The following is a 22,401-nucleotide window of genomic DNA, read 5'->3' as shown; positions in this document are numbered from 1 at the left end:
TGTGCTGTGCAGCAGCGCTTGGGATTCAAGGACAAAAAATATTTTGAAACTTTGTTTTTATGTTTTAAGCCACCTATAATTTTCAGTTCTTTGGATTTTTTTTTTGTTTTTTTGTTTTAATATTTCTCTTTTTAATTATAAGCCATCCAGAGTCAGGCAACCTTTAAATTGTAATAAATAAATAAAATGAAGGTTACAAATATAAAGAAAAATGATAATTAAGCATAATAAAATAAAACATACTATGCCAGAGGCGAGATACAGGGTCTGTAGGAAAAGCCAGGACTTCAGTATCTTTGTAAAGACTGGCAGTTGCTATAAGCACCTTCACACCTGATCTAGATAAACAAGTACTAGTATAGTAAGATGAAGTACAGTAGGAGGTATTATTTTTCTCTAATTCGGAGAGTTGAGGAAAATAATTTTAAGAAAAGTTACAAAAATCTGGCTTCTTTAAACTTTGGGGGTGAAGATAAATCTCTGTGTGAAATGTTCTTCATGGAAACTTCCTGGTTTTGTTTTCTACTGTACTTCCTATATTTGGGATGAGAGAATAATTATTTTTAGCCTCTAGTCAAATTGGCAAGCAGCCTGTATTTGCATTGTGCACTTGAATTCTCCCATAATTTGCATGTTGGGTGGTTCATTTACTCTTGGCTTCTGGTATTCAGTCAGTCAAGAAAGTTGATAGCTGGATGCTAGTAGACATGGCCATTTCTGGAGAGTTTCCTCTTTCATTATTTTATTTTGTGTCCATTGGATAAAAGATCTACCAGTAACTTAATGGTCTTTTTAATCAGGAAACTATCATTCCACATTCAATTCCTTCTTTAAAACAATCCCCAAATACTAAGGCAGCCTTTTACATTTGAAACCTAGTGGCAAATTTATTGTGTGAGCTTCAACAAAATATCATTTACGTATCATTTTTTAAAAATGAAGGTCATTGTTCCTCGGATGGACATGACCCTGGCAGAGCTGCAGGAAATGGCAGCACGACAACAGCAGCAAATAGAAGCACAGCAGCAACTGCTGGCTAACAAGGTTTGTTGAAATATGTTTTGTGTCTGTGGCGTGTGTGTTTTATGTGTATGTGTATAATTTATGATTTTTTTTTCAAAAAAAGAATGACAAAGTAACTTTCTTAAACATGAGTTTTGTGAATTATGTATTTCTTCAAAAGTGGGTTGGAATTCTTTAGATACTTCTAAACTGTGTTAAGGCAAATTGAGACTCCTCCAAGGACACCCATTAAATTGATGGCAAAGCCGAGATATGAAATCAGGCACCATCAATGTCAAATATGCTATCCATTTAAATTAATTGAACATATAGTATATAATATATTGAATATCAGTGGATAGAGTATGTTTCCCTTATGTTTATTATCCAAGGATCAGTCCTGTCCTGTTGGAATACTCCAGGATTCTTCAGTTGGGAAGATTAATAAGAGAATGAAATCTTCCCGCACATGTGTAAGAATTACAAAAGTGTGTCTGTGCGTACTTGAACTCTTCCCTTGAAGATAATTTTGATTATTAAAAATGACAAACCCCTTCTCCAGATGTGTTGACAATTGGGAGATTTGGGTAACCTAAACCATAGGTTTAATTTAATATGATTGTCTTTGGTGAGTAACATGCTGCTGCTGGCTTGTGTTTAGTAACTGAAATAATCAAATGCATTGTGCTCACTGGATGTATTGCAGAGAGTTTATTTTAGGAATAATTGGGACTATAATTTCCATTGCTAAGCAAGGCAGTTGTTAAGTGAGTCATGCCCAATTTTATCACCTTTTTTGTCATGGTTAAGCAAATCACTGCAGTTATTAAGTGAAGTATGTGGTCATTAAGCAAATCTGCTTTCCCACATCGACTTTGCTTGTCAAAAGCCAGCTGAGAGGTCACAAATAGCGATCATGTGACCCTGGGATGCTGCGACATTGTAAGTGCAAGGACCAGTCACAAGTTACTTTTTTTCAGGGCTACAGTAACTTTGAATGGTCACTAAACAAATGGTTGTAAGTCGAGGATTATCTGTAATGTATTTTAAAGTTAGCTTAATGCTTATATTGTACACCTGTAGGAGCAGCGTTTAAAATTTCTGAAACAGCAGGATCAACGGCAACAGCAACAAGCTGCAGAGCAGGAGAAGCTCAAAAGATTAAAAGAAATTGCTGAGAATCAGGAAGCCAAGCTGAAAAAAGTGAGAGCACTTAAAGGCCATGTAGAGCAGAAACGGCTCAGTAATGGGAAGTTAGGTGAGCTATAATTCAGTTTTGAAATTCTGATTTGTTTAAAAGTTAATATTTAGATATTTATAATTAATGATGTGCTGGAATATTTTTCAGGGTTCCATTTCATAAAAGTTTTCTGCTCCTTCTAGAAAAATATGCTCTAAAACCATCTTTATTTACTTATTATATTGTAGACCACTTTGATACAGAAAGCAACTTGTTTGGAGTCTGATTAGAGAAAATGATTGATATGGACACTTCGCTTACAAGTTTAATTTTAAAAGTTTAGTAGAGTTATATTAGGATTAAACTCTTTTTTCAGATTGTGAATGATTTGTGGAGAAAGCTCTCTTGATGAAAAGGCAATTTGGAAATAATTTTACAAATTTGTATATTGTACTTTTTCCTGTCCCATGTGTATTTTGCTTCCCTGTGACTGTATTTTACATTTATTATCTACCAAGTAGAATAAAATGCATAGAATTTAACATCTTCACATAGGAATGGCCATATGAATCATAAGTGAACAGAATTATTATAGAAATTAGAATAGAATTGTATTGTTGTTGTTAGTTGCGAAGTCGTGTCTGACCCATTGCGACCCCATGGACAACGTTCCTCCAGGACTTCCTGTCCTCTACCATCTTCTGGAGTCCATTTAAGCTCACGTCTACTGCTTCAGTGACTCCATCCAGCCACGTCATTCTCTGTCGTCCCCTTCTTCTATTGCCCTCAATCTTTCCCAGCATTAGGCTCTTCTCCAGTGAGTCCTTCCTTCTCATTAGGTGGCCAAAGTACTTGAGTTTCAACTTCAGGATCTTAGAATTGTATAGAAAATATAAATAAAACCATGGGAAGTGTGTAATTGGCATTGTATATATTATTATATTTGAATAAACAAGAAATATATATTTGCTTTGGAAGTAAAGTAAAAATTAAGTGTTAGTAGTAGTATTCTAATTTCAAATCCCTCCTGATTTGATTGACTTCTGTAAAGCAATATTTGAATAGCATTTTAACATTTAGGAAGGTAGTAGAAGATAGTATTCCCTTGAATATTACAGAATAACTTCTAAGACTAGTTATCAAGGGATCCCAAGTTGGTCTTCTTTCATTTATGAAATGATCTGAATGTGGAGACAATAGTGCATTTATTTCATAGTTGACATGCAGAGTATAAAATTTCTCACAAACACATTCCTTCAAGTTTTTTTTAATCTCTTTATTTTATGAGACTTGATTTACTAATCAAGCAGACCAACATAAGCAGACCAATACAGACACTATTCTGAAGGCTAGTGGTTGATGATTAGCCATGCTGGTTTTGCAAATAGGAGATAAAGTTTCCAATATCTTTAGATAGGCAAAGTTTTAAAAATTGCTGTATTTCAAAATTGTTGCATTTTTGTTTCATTATACATTCATGTTGAAAGCAAAATAGCATACAGAGTGCAAATATGTGACTGTTTGGGTAGGGCTTGCCATTTATCTTGCTTACCACTGCACATAAACTCAGAAAGTTTCCCATGATGAAATATGCCTTTGTGGCTAAAAATGTTCCACATTCTGATTGTAATTTTTTTCAAGTAATATTTCTCATAAGGCAGGGCATTTTGAAATTATAACTCCCCAGCTTCAGTTTTGCTTAGGATTGATAAAATGTGTTTTTTCCTTTAAAACTTTATGCTTAGCTTTTTTCCGGCTCTGTGTTGGAGAGCAATACAGGGTTTCTGTCCCTTTAAGAGCCAACTTGGGAGCAGCCAACATTTGGTCATTTCTCCACTACTGCTATTGTATTTTGTCTTCCTCTTTAGTCGAGGAGATTGAGCAGATGAACAGTTTGTTCCAGCAAAAACAACGAGAACTGGTACTGGCTGTGTCAAAGGTAGAAGAACTTACCAGGCAATTGGAGATGCTGAAGAATGGCCGGGTTGATGGTTACCATGACAACCAGTCTGCTGTAGCTGAGCTTGACCGCCTGTATAAAGAGCTTCAGGTAACTGGAATTCTACCCTGCAGACTGCAAGAAGGGCTAAATGGGTTGTATCTCCATCTGCCTCGGGGGGGGGGGGAGAAACCCTTAGTAAACCAGAATTATATAATCCCTAACAATGTACATAAGTTATGCTATCTTCTAGGTTATTTTGTGTATATAATTATAATTACCGGCCATTTTGTGGAAAGAAATACGTAAAATCTAGTCAGAGCTACTTTTCCAGACTTCTTTCTCCCAAACTTTTGCGTAATATTCTGTTAATTGTCAAGATGCATTCTAGCATCATCCTGAAAAGTTGTTTCTTTTGCATTCAGCTGAGGAACAAACTGAACCAGGAGCAGAATGCCAAGCTACAACAACAGAGGGACTCTTTAAACAAGCGCAACTCGGAGGTGGCAGTTATGGATAAGCGTGTTAATGAGCTAAGGGAACGGCTGTGGAAAAAGAAAGCTGCGCTGCAGCAGAAAGAGAATGTACCAGTGAGTGCCAGAAAACAAAACAAAAATCCCATTCTGTTGTGGAAGCTTATTTAGCTGGATGAGTGGACATGTGACATTTGTTGAGGGTCTCTATGCTGTATTCCTTGCATTTTTCTTATATCTGAAATAACACATCAGCATTAATGTACCTAGTTTTCAAATAAGGAGAAATGCTTTTGCCCCTTCATGCTCTCTGTAGAATGAATGCTTGACTTTTTTATACTGAGTTTTTCCTGGACAAGTTGTGAGTTAACAGTATTTAATTTCTTTTTTAATCTGCAATTTTAATCGTGCCTAGGTGTCTTTAGATGGGAACCAGCCACAACCAGTTGTATCTGCTCCAAGCCGAGTGGCAGCTGTTGGTCCTTATATCCAGTCTTCCACCATGCCACGTATTGCCTCAAGGAACGAACTATTAATCAAACCAGCCTTTCCAGATGGGACTCCAACCTTACAAGTTGCTGATGGTCCATTAAAAACTCAGACATTGCCAAACATGAGATCTGGTGTTCTTTCACAGACAAAAGCTCCTAGTGGTAAATGCTATTTTCCCTCCTTTTTGCTTTCTACTTGTATGAAGTGTTTTGACATTTCCTCCTGTCAGCTTATGTTCTATCAGTTTGCCGTGCAGATTGCTAAGTAGGGCAATTAGCCTAATTAATTCCACAGGATGTCTAAAAGTAATGTATCTATATGCTTTCTTCAATTAGTTCAATTAGTTGAAATTCTGCTTCTAAATGCAGAATTCTTTCAGACCATACAGTAGGATATACTGGTTAGATATTGGATCTATATCAAAAGCTAACTATATAATATAAATGCAAAACATTGATATTTGTTTCTAGGTAATTATTTAGAATTCTCATTGTGTAAAAACTGATGATCTAATTTTTGTTTTTGCTTGTATTATATACCATTAACAGTATTAGGAAATATTCTATGTTATGTTGACATTATTGTGGACATAAAATCTTGGAAGTAAAAGTATTACAACTATAATTTTATTTGGAAACATAAAAGATCCTAATAATTGCAAAACTAATTGTGCTTTCAGTGAACAAAAACATTTATGGACTTCAGCTTTTGATACTGATAACATAAACATTTTGGGTGAAAGAAAGATGTAGTATAGGATTCATACTATATCACTATATTTTTAGAAGTGTTTATAACATTGTTTAAAATGCTCATATTTTATTTTTGTTGATAGTTTTGTGAAAGTATTTAATATTTGCTCTGCCTGGGAAATTTCATTGTCAAAAAAGCCATTAAGTTAAAGCTTCTTTAAGGAACTGGATGAACGTTTGAAAAAATTAATTCATCTCCCATTTGTATGTGAACTAATGCTAATAGCTCTGAGTGAGTGAATTTATTTGCAAATTAAAAACAGACATTTCTTGCAGCTGCTACAAGGAAGATATTTTCATAAGAATGTAAAATAATTTTCTTACAAAGTTATATCTTTGCTTCAGAAACAAAGATTGAACAGAGATTTGTTATGGGGTTTGGTCAGCATTCGTTCATGATCTTTATTAATCTGTACAGATTTTTTTTTTTAAAAGCTGTCTGTTGCCATTATCAATATGTAAAGCAGGTAGCAGTGTTTAATTTGCTGTGTCTGAATATTTCTACTGGGATATTTGTGGATAACATTCATGTACTATACTAAATGAACCCCATAATCAGGGGTATGGTTAGGAAATTTGTGTTCTGCATTTTTCTAGTGTGAAAATTGGAAATACTAAAAAAAAGTGAGCTATTTGATAAACACAAGAACATGCTTAATTTATCTTCATGATTTATAACAGCCAAACTTCCCTTTTAGATATGAGTTGACCATAAATAGGCGTCTTCTATTTGGGGCTAGCATTACCCCCATTATATTGATTAGAAAAAGAGAAAATGTTGTAATATTAATATTTTCCTGCTTTGACCAAAATTAACAAATTGGTTAAAAGTAGTATGTGAAAATTAATAGGTTTTACAGGGGCCTTTTATATATGCATCTATCAAAATAAAGCTTTGTAAGTTTAAAATTAATTTCTCTGTTCTTCATCTCTACTACAGGAACTACAACTGCTGCTTCAAAACCCCCACTTGCTATCAGTGATTGGAATAACTTAAGTGCTGATAACTTTATCAATCAAGGCTCAACTTCCTCAGTGATAAATGTCAGTAGCAACATTGAAGGGAAAGGTAAACTCTCTCCTGTGGGGATTTCAGTAAATTATTTCATTGACGGTTTGTTAAGCTAAGCGTTCTTAGTATTACAAAATCTTTCCAGAATAAGGATGAAAGACAGACATTTAGACATGTGCCAGACTGTGATTTTAAAAAATGTAGCAAGTGTCATGAGGCATATGTGATTTTTTTTTTACAGATTAATGTACGTAGAAACACCTAAAGTACTGGGTAGGCCTCATTTCTGTTGTTAGTGAGGTCTGATGCTTCCTTTAGATACTGGAATGGCCAATATAAGGGAGATCCTTAATGCTCTCTGAGCTTGGTTGTTTTCTTACAGACATTTCATTACCCAAATTAGGTAACATCATCAGTGCATTTCAACCCTGAGCTACAAATATTCTCCTTTATTGGTGCCATATATGGATGTTAAATGCTTCAGAAAGCATGCAAATTGGAAAAAAAATGCCTGTAGGCACACTTCCACTAGCACTGATGATGTTACCTAGTTTGGGTAATGAAACATCTGCAAGAAAACAACCAAATGCAAAAAGCACCAAGGGCCCCTCATTTCAGTCCTGAGCTACAAATATTTTCCTTTTTTGGCTAGTATAATTTCTCAACTTGGTTAACAGTGCCTGCTTTATTTATATCTGCTTAGTTTCATGGCCCTGTTGACATTTGTCAGATCTCTTCAGCAAGAAGCCTTCATGTTCTTTCATATCCAATGCTTGCTTCTTCATAAAGGATCTTATGGCTATGTTGTAGTACAAGTATGTTCTATATTTCATATTTGCAATGGTTTTCTGAAAATATTATAGATAATAATGAAGAATGATTTCATCGTGTCTTGTTCTTGAAATACAAGCTTAATACAGATTTTCCTATTTAAATTAAACAAGCCCAATTGTGTTTAGCTGAAATCAACTTTATATCTAGCTTAAAAGCTCTAAAGAATCCTGATAATTTCTTAGTTTGTGATGTAGATATCAAATACCTATTTAATTTAACTCCAAGTCTGTTTTTTTTTATAGTTGGTGAAGGAGATGTTCCTTTTAGAGAAAAAGAAAAGAAAGTGCGTCCCCTTTCCATGTTTGATTCTGTTGAATCAAACGGAAGTACTTCTGTGCCTACAACAACTACACTAAGAAAAAATCAGAGTAGCGAAGACCTCCTGCGCGATGGCCAGGTATTTTTAAGTATTTTTTGATCTTGACTTTTATACATGCCAGGAGAAGTATTTAAGTCAATTTGATATTGATAAAAATTTCCTATTGATTTTTAATTAATATTTGAGATCACCATAAAGGGAAATTGCTCCATTTCCTAGAACAATTGAGCAAACAACGGGTTACTCTGAGGTGTGCACCGAAATTCAAGTAGCAAATTTTCACCATCACAGAAGAAAGAGACTCTCCATCAGTAGAGGAGCTCTTATATACATTCTATGCTTTGTCTTATTCTTCCTTTTCTTCTTAATCACATTTCTTCGTGGTGGAGAAAAAATAAAGAACACTGGAATTGTAGCCTCACTTTCTTCACAAATATTTATGTTCCAAGTTTAGGATTAATTTATCCAAATGTGCAAATGCTTCACCTGATGACAAGCCGGCTCTACCTGTCATATATTCTTGGCTCTCAGTTCAGGATGTTCAAGACACTCAACACAATCTTCTATCATATATTCTTAAAAGATTGAGTGGGCAATTTTGAAAGCTTCATAACCAGTCTTCTGTCCTATTCAGCATACTCTGCAATTTCTTTTATCTCTGAAGACCAATTTTTTGTTTGTTTCTTTATGGAGTGTATATTTACTTATTATTTCTGTGTTCTGTACTGCTGTGAATGTCAATTGAAGGTTTCTGGCTGGTTTTCTTCTTGTTCCTGTGATGGCCCCACAGAAGCCTGGTAGCTTAAATAGCACTTTCCTATTCTGTTGGTTGTGTTCCATTATCCTGTATAACCAATACACCTTTCCTTGGTTCAGGTCCAAACATTGGGCATTCTTGACAGCTTAATACTACACCGATGGAAAGAGAGTTGAGCTTGTGTTGAAAGAGCCCAGTACATAATATTCTGAGATGTTGGGCTACTTAGGGCCAGACAATTCCTCTTGGCCTAACTTACTTCATTAATTTTGTATGGTGGAAGTTCTGTGTATGCTAAGTAATGAATAATAACAATATGTAATTTCCTAAGCAAGGGGTCAGCAATATTTTCAAGCAATGAGAGCCATGATTTTGCAAGATATTATAGATGCCAAAAGCATAAATATGGGAGGGGAACCCTTTTTTGTTTCTCTTCCTGATTAAAAATGTTCCAAATATCATGAGGATTCTTGTGAGAACACTGAGATTTTGCAATATTTGGCTGTCTTGTGAGATTTCAGCTTTTAATATTTATGTATTTATGTTTTGGAGATCAGTGACTACATCTAACCCCCCAACCCTAATACAGTATGTGAGCAAGGTAATATAGATAGCATCAGTGGTGGGATCCAAATACCTGAAGAGCCAGTTCTCTATGTGGACGCCACTTCCGGAAGTGATCTGCCCAGATATTAGTTTCTATCTCTATTTCTTGTATCATCCTGCTAAGTTCCGAGGATGTCCATATCATATCAATTCTAGACCATGATTTATGTCTATTTGAATAAAATGTATATTGCAGGGTTTTTTTGGATTTTTTTTCCATATGTCTTGAATACAGAGTTCTTCTGCCATTTTTAAGACTGCTTTAGGTAATATATTTCTTCCTTTCTTCCTTTGTTTAGTGCTTTTATAGTCCAAAGTTCCATCTATTATTGGATTAAAGTCTCCCATTATACAAAAATTCCGATAGTCCAATTCTAAAGTTTTTTTATATAGTTTTTGGTAAAATTGTTCTTGTTTATCATTTGGTGCATATATTGCTACCATCAGTATCTATTCTTGGTCCATCGTTATTTCTGGAAGTGGTGTCCATGCACTCCTGATGGGCCATTCTGGGCCTGGGACATCTCCCTGGCTCAGAACAGACTTCCGGAAGTGGCGCCCACACACTTCCGATGGTCCATTCTGGGCCTGGGAGGCCTCCCTTTCTCAGAACGGGCTTCCGGAAATGGTGTCCATGCACTTCCAATGGACCATTCTGGGCCTGGGATGCCTCCCCGGCTTAGAACAGACTTCTGGAAGTGGCATCCACGCACATTCTGGCCTTGCGAAAAAGGGCTATGGCATCAGCCAGTTCACTGAAGTCAACAAAAAATTAGCTACCTGTTCTACTGAACTGGTGTGAACCGGCTGAATCCCACCACTGGATAGCATTATCTTGTGTACTATTTATCTTTTGCTTTTATTCTTGTAAAAAAAATATTTCTTTTGAGTATCTTATTTTCTTGGCTGTTTTTGACTTACAGATGGGCACTAAAAGTGTCGCAAAAATACCACCACCTGTTCCTACCAAGCCAAAACAGATCAACTTACCTTATTTTGGCCAAACTGGTCAGGTTCCTTCATCAGATGTTAAGCCTGAATGTAACATCCAGAAGCTGACAATTACCAGCGCAGGAAGTAAGCAGAAGCCACCAGCCGCGCTGACACCATCAGCATCTCAATATGCTCAACAGAAAATATGTGTTTCCCCAAGTGGTCCTCCTCCTAGTCTGGATCTAGCTCTTCCCAAACAAGAGAGTCCTCCTGCAGCAGCTGTGAGACCTTTCACTCCTCAGCCAACCAAAGAAGCCCCTCCACCACCTTTTCGAAAGCCACAGACTGTGACCACAAGTTCCATCTACAGCATGTATACAAAGCAACAAACCCCTGGGAAGAACTTTCAACAGGCAGTGCAGAGTGCTCTGACACGAGCCCACACTAGAGGACCTCACTTCCCAAGTGGTGAGCATTTAAGGATATGTTTGCTTTGCTATGTCATGCTATGTCTATTTCACTAAAGGCTGCTTCTAAAGGGGACAGCAGCTTGAACTGTGGTGAGAATTCAAGGAGTCACTCTATTTAAAGCAAAGGCTAATAATTTGCAAGTTGGTTGCAGTCCTCCCATCTTGTCCTCCCTAGAGCAGTTGGAGCAGGAAAGACTGGTCCTTTTTTTTGCAGGTCTTTTAAAGAGAACAATTAAGCCAGTGGTTTGCAGCAACATGAGTCCTAAAATTACAAATGCATTTGTGTCAGCTGTTATTTAAAAAACTAGCTATTTTGTTAGTTTTGGGGATTAGGGCTCCTCAAGAAATAAAAATGCCAGTTTACATTTAATAATTATATGTTAATTTATATTTCATATGGATTCCCCGACTTAACAATATCACAGCTGCTCACAGTAGGTTTCATAGGCAAAATCTGGGGTAGATTTTGTCCATACTCCTGCTTTGCTTTTGATTAAGTTAAAAAATATACAAGCCGCACTCCCCTCTTCCAAGCTGCTTATGATTTCTCCTTTTGAGAGCAGCTGCCTTAAATATTGAAGATAAAAACAATGCTCCAAACATTCTGGGCTTGCCACAATAATTAAAAGAAATTGTGGGCTCCAGTCCCAAATTTATCTACCCTATTTTAAGATACCCCTTTTATATATATTATTACTTACATATTGACTTGAATCCAAATAGGTTCTATTTAGATACAATGAAATTTATGAAGAAATAGCTAACCACAAAGTGAAGAGTGGGGAGGGTTGAAGAACTAGATGTGCTATTAAATAAACGTACTTCAGACTCCTTCAGAATGACAATGAAGGAATAGGAAACCTGCAACTTGTATTTGCTCCTTTTCTGGGTGAAGGCAGATTAGAAAAATATGGATTCTCTTCTAACCTGGAACTGAACAAGCTGTTTTTTTTTGTGGAAGACATGCTTGTTAATCATCATTTGTTGACATTTTTAATTGAAGTTCATTCAAATTTTGATTTGGATCTTCAGATGTTGAGTTGTAATAGTATAATTTAAGTTACAACAGTTTCTCTTTTTACTAGAGAAATGTGTACCTTTTAAGTGCAGTATATTAAATATTATGGCTCTGGATTTAATTGTACTTATGTCCCCTTTATAATCAGTGGGATATGTTAGTCATATTATGTTCCAGAGGTTACAGTGGATCTGCACTAAGCATGAATAATTTTGGCCCAACCCAATATTGAAGACTATTAATTCTGATTGACTATTGCTTCAGGGTTTGTTTTCTGTCTAAACCATGTGCATAATGTGTTGACATTTCCAGTGCGCAGGTACTTAACAGTAGTGGCCAAAATTGTGGAAACCTTTTGGAAAAAGTGTACAGTAGAAATACCACCTTTGGTTAGATTTCCACCAAGTTTTCTTCTAATTTCTTTATAACTGTAGCCTTGTTCACTTAATAATACTATTTTACATCGCTTTCTGGGCAACCAGTCAACTCTTTGCACCATTACTTTAATTTTATTACGTTTTACAAGCTCACTAAATGAAAGAAGAAAAAAAACCCAACCAACTTGATAGCAATCACATAACACACTGACAAATGTCCTCCTCTCAGCTTCAATACATGACATCAATAACTGAATCCTTTGGTGGACATGTAGGGAAGTTAAAGCATTTTGGACTAAGATATGGTGGAGTATTCAAAATATTTTTAAGAAAAAGGTAAAGTTTAAGCCGCAGATATTTTTGTTGGGTATTATGGAAGACATGGATGCAAAAGAAATGGAATTTATGTTGAACTTTATAACTGCTGCAAGACTACTAGTAGCTCAATATTGGAAAACGGAACGTTTACCCACTATAGAAGAATGGTCACTTAAAGTCTCGAACTTAGCAGAAATGGCCAAGATTTCCGCTTATGTGAAGGATTATTCACAAGAAAGATATATTTTGGTTTGGAGAAGATGGATAGATTATATTGAGCGTAAATNAATTATTAAAGTGATGTTATTATTATTGTTTTTAATAACTGTATATTTGTTTAAAAGAGAGTTAAAGGAGGTTATAGATATGTTATTTTAATAGTTGATTAATGTTAGAGTATGATTATTTTATTGTTAACCCTGTGATTGGCACTGGGAAGTGAGGGGGGAGGGAGGGGGGAGTGGAAGGGTGGGTTGGGGAAGGGGGCGATTTATATTGTAAAATTTTATAAAATTTTTAATAATAAAAAAAATAACTGAATCCTACTGTGATCTGATTGGCTCATTGCCAAAACAAGATGACACCTGATTGGCTCTCTAAACACTCACGCTCATTGGCTACAATCAGATGAAGGAAAGCTACCTGATATCAACCTAAGCAAGTTGTGCTTCCTTTTTCTGGTTATTTGGCTATAACTTTTCATAGAATACAGTACAGATAATTGAACAAACTATGTTACACTACATTCTTGATTAAATTATCTTTCCATTGATATGTAATTTTATGGTACTACTCCAAAAAAAGTGGTGTTATTAGCCATCAAACCTCAAGAATACACTTTTCCCAAAAGGTTTCCACAATTTTGGCCACTACTGTACATTGCTTAAGAGAAGTTGTTTTTTATTGGCAATGTTAAAATGTAAGTCAAGTTGTAGTGGAATTGTCAAAAAAACTTCCAATATCTCATTTTTTCTCTCTATTTCTGTTGTGGTCTACACTGCCAGTGCTTAAACTTAAAAAGAAAGATAGAAAGAATTGTAAAAAAAAAAAGACACCTCATGTTCCATTACATTTCCTAAGGATATAATGAATGAGATCTCTGCATAGCTGATTGGAGTAATCAGTCTTGTTATCAATTTTGATATAAATTGAATTAGTTGAATGTATGCATAGGGCATTTGTTTGGGTTTTTTTGCCAAGTGTTTATGATTTTCTTTCTGAATTGCTTCTTAGTATATGGAAAGCCAGTAATTGCTGCAGCTGGTGTCCCAAACCAACAGCAGCAGATGGACAATAATTATTCAAATACACAAGGCAAGCCAGCTAGTCCAGAGCCTGAAATGGAATCTACAACTTCAGCCAGTGAAAATAATGAAACCGAACGTATTCCTCGCCCACTCAGCCCAACCAAGCTTTTGCCTTTCTTGTCAAATCCGTACCGAAATCAAAGTGATGCTGATCTGGAGGCCCTTCGGAAGAAGCTGTCTAATGCACCAAGGCCACTGAAGAAACGTAGTTCTATTACTGAGCCAGAAGGTCCTAATGGGCCCAACATTCAGAAATTATTGTACCAGAGGACAACTCTGGCTGCTATGGAGACCATTTCAGCCCCATCATATCCACCAAAGCAAACTTCAGCTACAGTTACCGAAATCTCAACAGACATCCCAAATCCTTACTTAAACCCAGAAGTGGTAAAAGAAGTGATTCCTACTCCACCTGAGCCAACTATTTCAGAGGAAGCAGAAAGCCCAAATTCTGATTCCAATACTAATTCTCTGCCTTCATCAGGACTAGACAGTGTTCTTGAGGGGACCTCTGACATCACTTCTCTTATTCAGCCTGAAATGGAAGAACCAAGTTTAGATGTGCCTTTGCCTATTGACCTATACATGGAAGAGTATCCTCCCTACCCACCACCCCCGTATCCTTCAGGAGAACCAGAGAACCTGGGAGAGGACTCATTCAATATGCAACCTCCTGAAGTCACTGGACAATTTTCTTTGCCCCCTGTAAGTAAAAACACACTGCTTCAATAATTTTGACACTTATCAAGTGAGATGATTTATTGTGCCACTTCTGCAGTGTATAACTCTCTCTAAAGTAATTCAGCTGTATTGATTGCTAGACATACTTTGCTGCTGTGCAATATCTTCAAACTTCATTTATTGAAAGCCCTGTTCAAACTGAAATGACAGATGGATGTCTTTGGTAAAGTAATGGATAGTGGCTATTATTCATTTCAGTTAAATATCTCTGTTGTAGAAAGTAACGTGGTCAGCACCTCATTTTCAAATGTTATGAAGTTTGTGATGATCAGATGCCTTCATTGATAATCTGTGTTGTACTGTAAGAAGTGGGGAGCCAGTTTGGTGTAGTAGTTAAGTCATTAGGCTAGAAACCAGGAGACTCTAGTCCCAGCTTAGGCATAAAACCCGCTGGTGACTTTGGGCCAATCACACACACTCACTGATCTACACTGCCAGTGTTTAAACTTAAAAAGAAAGATAGAAAGAATTGTAAAAAAAAAAAAAAAAAGATTTCTTCAGCCTAGGAAGTAGGCAATGGGAAACCGTTTCTGAAATCTTGCCAAGAATGCTACGGGGACTTCTCCAGGAGTCAACATTGACTCAAAAGCACACGAACATAGTAAGAAGTACTATACAAGTTGGCTTGAGAATACTGATATGTCTATAGGCTGCCAATTTGGGGAGACCATTGTAGCATTTCAAAATCAATCAGTTTCCTAAATTTTCCTCCTCTCTGATAGTATCTTGCTTTCCATTCTGTTGCTCTCTCTTCACTGACGCTTCAATTTGCCATCATCTTAAAATGTTTAAAAATTCACTGTGGACTGGTTTTGAAAATGTAAACTACAATATGTGCTATAACATACACTAAACTTTAGAAAAAGGATAAAGACTTTCAAATCTCAGCTTATCATGTTAAGTTGTGTAGCTTGCTGAGTTACTGTCAGCATCAGGATATACTTATCTGTCACAACGCTTTAGTTTAATTATTTGCATACTTTTGCAAATCCTGTTAGGATATTCCAAATCTTAATATTCTATTGATTCTAGAACAAAACAAAGTGAAGGAGACAAGACTATTTGTGTTATATTCTACCTTTTCAATGTACTCTGATGTCAGTGGTGTTTATATAGTTATGAATTACTGTTATTTGCTCAGCGGCAGCTATTCACTCCTTTTATCTAGATGGTACACATTATGTTTGTGTTCCAGGCTCAAATATTTGAATTTTTAAAACTGTGCTGAGCCTCTCCCTCATGTTAACCTTCTTCGGTCTTTATCAGATTAGTCATTTAAAGTATTGATTTAACCCCCACTTTCTTTCAAGGTGATTACTTTATGAAGATGACATTGCTTGCCTGCTTCCATTCTTAAATGTTAGTTTCTAGCTTTTGCTTTAGTGATGATGCTTTAGCAACAAATATTTGAGTATAATCATGTATTGGGGTGAAATCTTTACCACTTGGGGAATAACTAATGCATGTTATGCTAATAATTGTGGTACTTGCTTCTGATGTAACACCATACTATTTCTAAAGCCAGACACTATTTCTGACACTAGAAAGATCCTATTTGGTTTTGGGGGGGATTTTATGTACACTAAGGTCCTATTTAGATGGCTATTGGGACAGTCCAGGATTTGCTGCTTCTTAGCCCCTTTATTTCTGGCCCTTGGTTGCCATCCTCTTTGCATCATCTTTGAAGAACTTTTCACTGACTGCACTGTTGTGTTCTAATTATTTGCAATCATGCTTCAAAGAAATAGCCTCTTTTTAACTCTTCTTAGGCTGTTCCTTAAAGAAGCTGCCGTGGTTCCTGGGCCCATGTGTAGCCATATAGGCTCAGGAAAATGCTTGAATCAGTTAAAGAAATGTAATGAATCCTTTCGTAAAGTTGATCATGTCTAAGACAATAGGGGACAGATTTGGAGATGATCTATTTTTAGGGCTTACTAGAATTAAATATATATTGCTTAGTCTATTCCAAGTTTTTTTTTACTTGAGTACATCAATTAAGAAATTGTAACTTTTAATATAATGCAATAATTGGTCACATTAAATTATTTTTTAAAATTTCTATAACATTGAAATTAACTAAAATTGTTTTTATTTTCAGTGAAAAAGCTCCTATATACCATTGTTTTTTTTCCTCTAGGGTAAGCGGACAAACCTGCGCAAAATTGGCTCAGACAGGATTCGTCACGGAATGCGAGTAAAATTCAACCCACTTGCTTTGCTTCTAGATTCATCCCTTGAGGGGGAATTTGACCTTGTACAGCGGATTATTTATGAGGTACAAATTCCATATTCCCTTATTAAGAACTTAGACTTAGCCTACATTTAGTACTGCATGTGTTATAGCAACTTGCAGGGGTGGAATATGAGATCAGCACTCCTAAAGAGTTTCAGATGTTATTCAGTCCAAGAAATTGTAGAATATAAAATGATACGTGGCATAATAGAAAACATATTTAGCATTCCCTTTTCTTTTTGCCGCACAGGTTGAAGATCCCAGTTTGCCCAATGATGAAGGCATTACAGCACTTCACAATGCTGTCTGTGCTGGTCACTCAGAGATTGTGAAATTTTTGGTGCAGTTTGGTGTAAACGTAAATGCTGCAGATAGTGATGGATGGTAAGGATGCTCTTTGGCATTTTGAATTAGCATAAGTAAGTTACCTTAATGGAACCTTCCACCATGCGGCGGTATCTAGTAAATATATGGTAGTCTATATCCATTTCAATATCTCTTGACTGAGAAAAGAAATAATCATCTTCCTGTTTTTTAGGGATGGGAGTGGGTGGGAATTGCCCTTGGTTCATTAGAATAGTTGGTGATTTCAACAGCTCCAAAATACAAAGCAAAAGATTTTAGTTACTGCATTAGGATAAGAACAGCAGTACTGTCATCAGAGGAATTTGGATAAGATCAGGGGTCTTCAAACATGGCCTTTTATGACTTGTGGACTTCAAGTCCCAGAATTCCTCAGCCAGCGTGCCTGGCTGAGGAATTCTGGGAGTTGAAGTCCACAAGTCATAAAAGGGCCAAGTTTGAAGACCCCTGGATAAGATGAAAGAATATGGCTCTCAGAAAGCAACTTTGGGGAAATGCAGTTGTTAGAAATAAAGGTGTCAGAAGCCATAACAACCATTAATACTTATTACAGTAGATTTATTTATATATAGCACCCATTTTAACCTTGTGACTTATGAGAAGTGAGCAGCAATAAAAACATACTACTACTACTACTACTACTACTACTACTACTACTACTACTACAATAGTCACAATGAATACCACTTTGCATTCAAGGTGAAAAAAAACGTTTCATCCATCAATACAACCTCCTCATGGATTCTCACATATTCCAATTTTCATACCTGTTCATACCATACATAACCTTATCGAAAAGGACACTGGGGTTGAGGCTAACCTAATCTCCAGGAAGAGGATGTTCCAAGGAGCAGTCACCAAGTACCCATCAATCTGGGTATTTGTGGAAAGTGATTCAAAACATTCTGTTACATTTTTCTTTTCTTTTGCAATGTATAGGACTCCACTGCATTGTGCAGCATCTTGCAATAATGTCCAGGTGTGCAAATTTCTAGTGGAATCAGGTGCTGCTGTATTTGCCACAACATATAGTGACATGCAGACTGCAGCAGACAAGTGTGAAGAAATGGAAGAAGGCTATACTCAGTGTTCTCAGTTTCTTTATGGTATGTGCCCAAAATAGGGTTCCTTAGAGTTGTAGTTCCCCCCTCCAGATTTCCTTTTATGTCTAGAAGATTCTTTCAAGCTCTAGAAAATGGCATATCCATACATCTGAGGTTCTGTGAAAGTTTTATGCCTGTTCCTAGTTGTGGCACCAAATGAAAAACATTTGGTTCTACTTCTGTAATCCCAAATTTCAGAAAGAAAAGCATTGAAACTCTTATGCATCCTAAGGAGGATTTTCATGTATAACAGAGATGGGGATATTGGACATGCTGTGTTTTGTTACTACTTCAGATAGTATCTTCACACGCACACTGGAAAACATTTTTTGCTGAAAGAAAAAATGCTATGAAACTTGCATTGAAAAAGAAGACTAAGGGGTTGAAGAGAATTATATATTAAGAGGGAGGGAGGATTATAAAATTATAATTATCTGTTGAGTAGAAGGTTAAAATCATACTATATGTCATAACTTTAGTTTCTTTTTCTTTGGATTTTTGCCTACTGTATGTAAAACTCTCAAATATTTTTTTAAAAAAATGCATCTTCACATGCATTGCAGGTATAATTTCCCACTTTATGTCACTTTTATACCCATCCATACAGATTGTATTTATGTTAATGCTGCTCCTACAATGGCTTGAACATTCCTAGACAAACTATGTTTGCTGTAATTCTGTGACTTTTGGCTTTTTTTTTTTACTTAGTTAAGAATTTATGTGGTAGTCAGCATTATTATGGAATAATTTTTTGTTATGACCACTTGGTCTGATTTTTTTGTCCGTGTGTTGCAGGAGTGCAAGAAAAAATGGGCATAATGAACAAAGGAGTAGTTTATGCTCTCTGGGATTACGAGACTCAGAATGAGGATGAGCTATCCATTAAAGGAGGGGATTGCATGACAGTCCTTCGCCGGGAAGATGAAGAAGAAATAGAATGGTGGTGGGCTCAGCTAAGTGACAGAGAAGGCTACGTGCCACGGAACTTGCTTGGGGTAGGTTGAAATAGTTGCAAATGTTTCTTAGTATAGGTTGATAGCCATATATCCTTTACACAAATGATTTGGCTGCATTAATAGTCTCCCTCATCTTCCAAATTGTCAGGGTTTCTTACAAGTTAAATTAGGATGCCAGCATGATTTATTCTAAATTCCTGGATGTTCAATATTTAGTGATGTTGTAAAACCATCAATCTCTACCTTATGGCAGCTCCTCTTCTGTAAATGAAATTGATTTCATAAAGATCTATTTCAAGTCAGAGTTCATAAAGAAGTTTGCTAATGGTAAATTCTGGCTTCTTGGACTATAGGTAGGATGAATTCCAGAAATACATTATAGTGTTTTAGAGAACTGGGAAACCTACGAGAGGAACAAACAGTGTATATTAATTTTAAAAAGAATCCGGATGCAGAAATGCAGGACTTGAATCAAATCTACTCACTGAGATCTTAATTAATCCTCAAAATCAACCCAATAGATACTGCAGAGTCTCTCTACTTCACTCTTACCTCCGTAGTCTTGACCTCTGGCAATTGCCACATGATTTTGGTGGTTTATATATGATAGCTCAGTGATTAAAGACACTGAGCTTGTCAGTGTAAAGTTGGGTTTGAAACCTGAGCATCACACAATGGTGTGAGCTCCTGTTACTTGCCCCAGTTCCTGTCAACAAAGCAACTTCAAAGCATGCAAGTGCAAGTAGATAAATAGATACTACTTAGGTGGGAAGGTAACAGTGTTATGCTTGCCTTGGCATATAGGCATGCTGGCCATATAACCACAGAAAGGTCTTTAGACAACGTTGGCTCCTTCGGCTAAGAAACAGAATTGAGCACTACCCCCTAGAGTCGGATACAACTGGACAGGGGAAACCTTTACCTTTATGTGTGTCTGTATATACCAGTGTTTCTCAACCTTGACCATTTTAAGGCATGTGGACTTCAACTCCCAGAATTCCACAGCCAGCATTGCTGGCTGTGGAATTCTGGGAGTTGAAGTCCACATGCCTTAAAATGGTCAAGGTTGAGAAACACTGGTATATACAGTACATATTCCTTTTAAGAAAGCTTCAAGGAGAGCAGCTCAGGTGTTTTTTAAAGTAATTACTGTGTGTATTGACTTGTGGACTTGAGACAACAACCTCTCTTTTCTCCTTTTTTCAGCTATATCCGAGGATTAAGCCAAGGCAAAGAAGCTTGGCATGAAAATGTTAGAAGCAATTTTATGAAGTATTAACTGCAGGATGTTTTCCTTGTCATCCGCAGAAATGCATCTGTGAGACTTCTTTTGGTAATAATGTGATATAAAAGCAAGGCTGAATATACCTTGAAAATATATGAAGGATAAAAATTATAGAAGAAATTCTACAGTGCTATTTTCAAGCAATGAATTAGTTTCTCCTTTAGGCAAATTAGGCCTGATGGTCAATCACTGCCTTATCTGCTTCTACAGTAGCTTTCTTTCCACCCCCTTTTGTAACTTACTAGTAAGATAGAATCCAACAATTGCTCCAGCCAGTCTCTTAAACCTTTTCATTCCATTCTGTAGAAACAGAGCAATGTTAAGTCAGGTAACCTTTTCATATAGAAACTAGTAACATTGTGCTTTTAAAATGTCTTAGTAGCAGAGCTAATGGGATGAAATGACATGAAATCTGTTGAATTAAGGAATCTAAAGCAGTTCTTTGAGCAATAATTTTAAGCGCAGTAGCATTTTAGGATTCCAAAGTATTTGAAATATGGCACATGTGATGTAGCTTACTGTATGTGGGGTGTATTTTTTCCCTTACAAACAATACGTTTGTAACTTCGGTATTAAATGTAGAAAAGCCAGTTTTTTCATCTCACAAATTTTGTTACAACTATCTTTTCCTTAACTGTGATTAAACATTTGCTTCAGAAAATACCAGTTTGTTTGTACTCTTTGAATACCCAGTGCTCCTGCCATTGAGCTGTTCTCATGTGCTGATGTGATGAGCACAATAAAGATTAAAATTTGTGACTCCCAATGTTGTCAGATTTCTTGGTTATCAGAGATATTTTATGTGATCTGTAACTACGATAAAAATGACATTGCACTTGACATTTAAGTTATATTAATTTATCCTGATCAATTAGATTGTATGGAGGGTGGGTGGGGATATAAGAGAAGAAAGATATCTGAAAAGGAAACCGTTTGTTTTAAAATTACTTCATATCTATTATTGGCAAGATCATATCTTCTTGAATTATGGTAATCTCCCCAGCTGCATCAAGCATCCTGTGGCCCCCTTACTTCTTTGGACATTCATTAAGCTTTTGAGACAAAAATATGTGTTGGCAATGACAAACATGAAGTCTGATAAGACGTTTGTGCATCAAGTGTGTATATACACACACGTGTATACGATACGCCTCTTTATGGGAACATTCATACCCAGTAAATACATTTGCTGACGAATCTTTCTGTTAACTAAATAAACATTGTGTGTTCCTGTTGTAGTCCTCGTTTAACAATCATTTGAAGTTACAGTGGCAATGAATGAATGGTATTTACGTCCAGAACCCGAAATTACAGCCATTACAGCACCCCTATGTCACATAATCAAAATTTGGGCACTTGGCAGCCTGCCCCTCTTAAAACAGCAGGGGTGCTTCACAGCAGCATACTCCCACCTCCCGAGTAGTGTGCACAGGCTCAGAAAGAAGGCCTAGCACAGCCAGTTGTTTTCTTGCATAGGGTCACCCCGGGCATACCTCATCAGCGGCAGGAGGAAGGTGGCCAAAGATCAGCAGGGCCTGCAGAGCACAAGACCACAGGCCAGCTGGGGCTCTGGCCTCTGGCGGTTGGCTACAGCTTGAGGAAGCACTCCCTAACAATGTTACTGGGGCTGAAGTAGAGACGGGGGCAGTGGTGCCTATCTGAGACTGCTGAAGGCACCAAGCCTATACTTCAGCCCCATCACTGCTGCCAAGGAATGCTGCTGTGCAGAGTGGTCAAAAGGGCACAGATGGTGGTGGTGGGGAGTTCAAGAGGAAGCAGTCCCTTGCCTTACCAAAACTCAGGGCTGGGAGAGACACCAAGCTGGGCATGACTTGGGTCAGGCAATTCTCCTCCTAATGGCTGGTGGAATTCAGTTAACAATATCAATAGGAATTGCTGGTGCTAAGTCACCGTTTACAACCATGTTGCTT

The 22,401-nt window shown here is 36.7% G+C and overlaps 1 protein-coding gene across 1 annotated transcript; it reads left to right on the top strand.

The window, feature by feature from the left end:
• Positions 1-942: 942 nt before the first annotated feature.
• TP53BP2 (tumor protein p53 binding protein 2) lies at positions 943-21,706 on the top strand. The gene is made up of 14 exons (XM_015819248.1): positions 943-1,044; positions 2,086-2,260; positions 4,051-4,232; positions 4,547-4,711; positions 5,010-5,247; positions 6,779-6,907; positions 7,927-8,081; positions 10,290-10,767; positions 13,716-14,494; positions 16,668-16,805; positions 17,014-17,147; positions 18,066-18,232; positions 19,025-19,224; positions 20,392-21,706. The coding sequence occupies exons 1-14, from the start codon at positions 958-960 to the stop codon at positions 20,431-20,433; spliced, it is 3,069 nt and encodes a 1,022-aa protein (XP_015674734.1). The 5' UTR covers positions 943-957; the 3' UTR covers positions 20,434-21,706.
• Positions 21,707-22,401: the final 695 nt, after the last annotated feature.

The sequence above is a fragment of the Protobothrops mucrosquamatus genome, unplaced genomic scaffold (assembly GCF_001527695.2).
Source record: "Protobothrops mucrosquamatus isolate PMUCROS unplaced genomic scaffold, P.Mucros_1.0 scaffold_3, whole genome shotgun sequence".
Taxonomy (NCBI): domain Eukaryota; kingdom Metazoa; phylum Chordata; class Lepidosauria; order Squamata; family Viperidae; genus Protobothrops; species Protobothrops mucrosquamatus.
This window is presented reverse-complemented; position numbering and strand designations above follow the sequence as displayed.